Consider the following 5305-nt stretch of genomic DNA (forward strand, 5'->3'; position numbering starts at 1 on the left):
GTACACTTCTGTACTGTATTATGGCTAAATTATCAGATTCTCTGACCCAAGGTGAAACAGACCGTTATACCTCAAAATGTGTGTCCATTTGGTTTCCATTCCTTGAATTTCTAGCTCATAAACCGGAATCTGCATCAATCCTGGAAGCTATCGACATTATTTACTAACTTTGTTATATGTTTAAAATCCCATATGTGAAGTTTTTAATTTGCCAGGTATTTTCTTTTATTTTTTCAGAATATTTTGATCCTACCTATGTATTTGTCTTCAATCCCTGGTTATTTCTATTTGTATTTGACTTATTTATTTATGTATATATGTATTCATATTTCTTTCAATAAATATTCTTTATTTTTTTAAAGTACACTTCTGACAATAATAATAAATTATATCATTTATTTCAACTGCAGAACGCAGGCATTTCCAGCTGCACAATTCGATGAGTGCAACAGGATCTCTTTATCTCTGCATGCAGCATTCTCATAAGTCTATTACAGAGCAGCAGAACATTTCTCAGCTCTGGATATTTAGCACTATAAGGTATGTGCCTCGATGCACTGATGTCTCATATGGTTGGATTTGTGGTTGAAGCTTTCCCAGATCTCCCTCCTCCTTTGTGGATTTTTCTCTGATGTCTTACAAGATCTCTATTGCAGAAAAAGCCTTTCCCACAGTCTGTGCAGTGGTGCAACCTCTGTGTCCTGTGGCATCTAACAAGGGCCGCACTGCCCCTCAAGCTTTCCACTGCCGCCAGAGTTGCCTCCTTGAGATGCATCCTCTGGTGACGTGCCAGGTGGGAGCTGACATTGAAGCACTTCCCACAATCAGGGCATTCATATGGCTTCTCTCCCGTGTGGATCCTATGATGCCGTACCAGAGCCGACTTAAAACTGAAGCTCTTTGCACATTCGGGGCAGCCATAAGGCTTCTCTCCCGTGTGGCTTCTGCGGTGGTGAATTAAGTGCGAGATCTGGGTAAATTCTTTCCCACAGTCCGAGCATGCATAGGGTTTCTCTCCAGTATGGATTCTCTGATGCTGAATGAGGTGGTTGCTTTCCATGAAGCTTTTCCCACAGTCAGAGCATTTAAAGGGTTTCTCTCCTGTGTGGAATTTCTTATGCCTTCTGAAAGCTGATGGATTCAAAAGTCCCTTCCCACAGTCAAGGCACTTCAAAAGGTTCCCATCCAAGTTGATTCTATCATGTGTTTGGTGTCCCAGATGTTGTCGGTTGCTTTTCCCACAAAGAGCTCCTGTGTTTTCATTTCCAATTTTTTCCTTCCAAGTCTTAGAACCTTCATAACATTGAGCAGGCCTCTCCTGTGCCTTCCTTTGCCTCACTGATCTGCGCAGAGAGCAAATCAGGACGGTCTCTCCCCACTTAGAACTCTGGGATGCTGCCGTTTTGGGGCCAGCTTTCTGAGAATTCTCCTCCCTGTTCTTACTCATCATCCATGCAACTGCTGTGAGGGGGGGGGGGGGAAGAGAAGAAAACAAAAATTTTAGTGATTTATTTTAAAGATTTACAGAGCACTCTTCACACAGATCGAAGCACTGAAAACACTAACCTAAAAATAACAGGATTGCAAAATTAAATCAAATTGCAAAGAGGATGCAACACCTCCCAAAATTTCATTACAGTGTAACAATGGGAACTCTAGCTCAATCAAATGACTGCTAGAAAAGGAGTTTATATTGCTTCCAAAACCCTAGGCAAGATGTGGATATTGAATGAACAATATCAGTGGTAAAGTTGCCAGCTCTGAGCTGAGAAATATCTGGAAATTTGGGGGGTAGAGTTTGAGGAGGGTGGGGTTTGGGAAGAGGAGGGACCTCCGCAGGGTGCAATTCTATAGAACCCACCTTTCAGAAAAACCATTTCTCCATGAACTTGGTCATGTGGAGATCAATTGTAACAGAAGAAGATCTCCAGGTGCTACCTGGAGACTGGCAACCTCTGCAGACAGAAGGATTTTTTGCTTCTCCTATCCCACTGTAGCTTAAAATGCTGTTCGGGGGATGTTGTCTTTATATATTATTAAATTTTGCATAGAAGTGTCACATACATGCACTTCATGGCCTTCAGCTTTGGACCCTCCTGCCTGAGGAGATTCTACCTTGGATTCACTGCAGCATCTGTTGCCTCCCCCTTCTCATTGCAACCCAAAATGCTGTTCGGGGGAGGTACCCTCTTCCCCAGACACAGCACTTTGGGTTGCAGTGAGAAGGGGGAGGCAACAGATGCTGCAGTGAATCCAAGGTAGAATCTCCTCAGGCAGGAGGGTCCAAAGCTGAAGGCCATGAAGTGCATGTATGTGACACTTCTATGCAAAATTTAATAATATATAAAGACAACAATAATTCACAATGCCTGTAATAATTTATATTATAGTATCAACAAACACAGTCTTCCTTGTTATGGCTTTTAAGCCCTGTGTTAACATTTTTTTCCTTTCCTTCATACTTTGATGAGACTGCTATTTTCTATTCACAAGGATTCTTTTTTCTATGCAAAGGAATATTCATATGTGAAATTCATCACCTGCAGTAATGTTTTTATTGTGATGTAAACATTTGAAGGCTTCAGCTACGGTCATGCATGAAGTGAATCCAGAGTCAACAAAGTAATAGAGAAAGGAGGGGGGAAGTTATCCAATGAACTATATTTAAGATTCATGGAGAACAGATCTATGAATGGCTGTAAGACATGCTGACTGAAAAAAAAACTTGCATATCTAGAGGCAGTAAACTTCTGAATCCCAGTGGTAGGGGGAAAGTCAGGTGGTGACCTGGACCTTTTTGCTCCATTAGTTGGCCCTTCAGGGTAACTTTTTGGGCAACATGTGAAACAGGATGCTGGACTAGATGGACCATTGATGTGATCCATCAGAGCTCTTCTGATATCCTTATAGCCCCAAAAAATGTTGTCCAGAGTAGGAGAAGCAGAGAAATCAAAATAGCTGGATAGTTTGGTGTGGAAATGAAATACAGTCAGTTTTGATCAGGGATCAGCAGTCTTTTAGAATTAAAGTTCCAAATGATGTCAAAAATTCAGAGAAAGGGCTCAACAAAAACAATACAAGATAACCCCTTTGCATGCGAAAATACGCGGCTTAATATTACTGATTACTGCCATGTGAATCTATAATTTCCTCAGCCCAAAGCACTGCAAACTGCAAATTCTTTAGTAGGAAGTGGCACACATAAGGTCTCACAATAAACAATTAATACGCACAAGAGCATCCTGCACAATTATTTTAGTGCACTGTCATACATTTGTGCATCATTCACACTTGGATTAATGGCAACTGTTCACCTCTCCTTCCTGTAAAGCATCTCTAAGAACATCTTTAAAAAGATAAAGGTGCAAGCACCGAGTCATTACTGACCCATGGGGTGACGTCACATCGTGATGTTTTCTTGGCAGACTTTTTATGCGGTGGTTTGCCATTGCCTTCCCAAGTCATCTACACTTTAGCCCAATAAAAATATTTGCTTGCCATTGTCTTCACATATTGGTTATTCTAGCATCCCACCTCCTCCACTATACCTTAACATAAGGTTTTGATTTTCAAAGCACCGTATCTGGTTCTGCACAGTGCCACATTTGGCTGTAGGATCTTGGATTGGAGACCCCTGCCATAGCACTCAGGTCAACGGATCTTAAGGCTAGATTTAAAATTACCTATTCCTTAACAGGGTCAACATTTATCATTAAAAATGTGCAGATAGCATACGGGATACTTGAAGAACAAAGCAGGAGTTCAGTAGCACCTGTTAAAGGTACTACTGAACTCCTACTTTGTTCTATTGCTTCAGACCAACACTGCTGCCCACCTATCTACATAGCATTCTTGTAGGTTTGCCAACTCAGACTTGGGATATGCTTGAGAGACTTCTGTGTCGGGTGGGGGGGAGGGGCTTGGGGAGTTCTAAGATGCCATACAATCAGCCTCCTAAAGCTGTCATTTCCCCAAGAGAACTGATCTCTTTAGCAGGGCACTCAGTTGTTATCCCAGGAGAACTTCAGGACCTACTTTTAAGGTTGGCAACCCTAAATGCAAAGATGGCCAGACCTGCTTAACATAAGAGCCGCACAGAATAAACATCAGACGTTTGAGAGCCACAAGACTTGAGTGACAGATGTTTGAGAACAGGAAGGAAGGAAGGAAGGAAGGAAGGAAGGAAGGAAGGAAGGAAGGAAGGAAGGAAGGAAGGGAGATGGGGAGGGAGATGTGGACAGAAAGCAACTTTAGCTTCAACTGAATTATCCAAGCCACTGGCTGACTAGGCTTGGGAAAGTAATTTAGAGAGAGAAATACCTCCAAGATGGCCGATGGGGCGGTAGGGGCTTCGAGAGCCACACAATATGTGTGAAAGAGCCAAATGTGGCTCCCGAGCCACAGTTTGGCCACCCCCGCCTAAATGTTTGTCTTATCGGACTTCTGCCTTCCTTGCTAACAATGGACGGCACAAAAACCCTGCCAGATTTTTTTTTCTTCTTTAAAGTGTCAACCCGCCTTCCCCTGCCGCTGCCCCCTTCCTGGAGGCGATGTGCTCCTGGAGATGCCACTCACTTCAGCTTCCAGGTCTTCCGGAGCGAACGACTGCAGGGCCCAAGGCTGCTTCATGGTGAGGTCCACCTCGGTGAAGATCCAGGGCCTCCAAGTGCAGGGATAAGACAGCGGAGATTCAGGGCACTTCCTATCTCTCAGGGGGGCAGCAGCCGAGGGAGTCGCACCTGACAGGATCACGCAGCATCTGACCCAGGAAGCACAACACGCCGGTGGCGGCAGGGCGTGCACTTCCCTCCCTCCAGACTTTCGACTGTCACAGAGCCCTCTGGTGGCCTCAGTCGACCCAGCTCCGACTTTTACTACCGGGGCTTAGCTCTGCCTAACAGGGGCGTCAAACATGCGGCCAGGGGGCCAAATGAGGCCCCCAGCAACTGGCTTTTGTCTGCTTCCTTCTTTCTCTCTTGCTTCCTTCTGCATCTCAGCTTGCTTTTCAAGGTTTGCTCAATCGCTCAGGAACTACAGAGCAAAACTTCTATTTTCTCCATCGATTGAGGCTACTCTGCTTCCTGGTCCCCTGAGGAGGAAGGGAAAGAGCCAGAGTTGCCTTTGCCCAGTTCCCTGGATCCCATGGGAGAAATACAAAGAAAGCACCTTTAAGACCAACAAGTGCTAATGTTTTGAGCATGTTTTATTTTAAGTTTTTTAAAACCCTTCAACCGTGTTTATGTTCTTTAAAAAGGGTATATCTCTGCTACCTGATCTTAAATAGATACACACATGACCCAGCCCA

The 5305-nt window shown here is 44.0% G+C and overlaps 1 protein-coding gene across 1 annotated transcript; it reads right to left on the minus strand.

Annotated features, from left to right (window-relative positions):
* Positions 1-328: 328 nt before the first annotated feature.
* On the minus strand, positions 329-4783 carry LOC132572367 (zinc finger protein 22-like). Its single transcript, XM_060239298.1, has 2 exons — positions 4576-4783; positions 329-1461 (listed from the first exon to the last, which is right to left on the minus strand). Exon 2 carries the CDS (start codon positions 1448-1450, stop codon positions 566-568), a length of 885 nt encoding a protein of 294 aa, XP_060095281.1. The 5' UTR covers positions 1451-1461; positions 4576-4783; the 3' UTR covers positions 329-565.
* Between the last annotated feature and the right edge of the window lie 522 nt (positions 4784-5305).

This window comes from Heteronotia binoei, chromosome 5 (genome assembly GCF_032191835.1).
Source record: "Heteronotia binoei isolate CCM8104 ecotype False Entrance Well chromosome 5, APGP_CSIRO_Hbin_v1, whole genome shotgun sequence".
NCBI classification, from domain to species: domain Eukaryota; kingdom Metazoa; phylum Chordata; class Lepidosauria; order Squamata; family Gekkonidae; genus Heteronotia; species Heteronotia binoei.

Excerpts from the sequence above, each read along its gene's own strand:
- LOC132572367 (XM_060239298.1), bottom strand. The coding sequence starts at position 1,450 with ATGATGAGTAAGAACAGGGAGGAGAATTCTCAGAAAGCTGGCCCCAAA.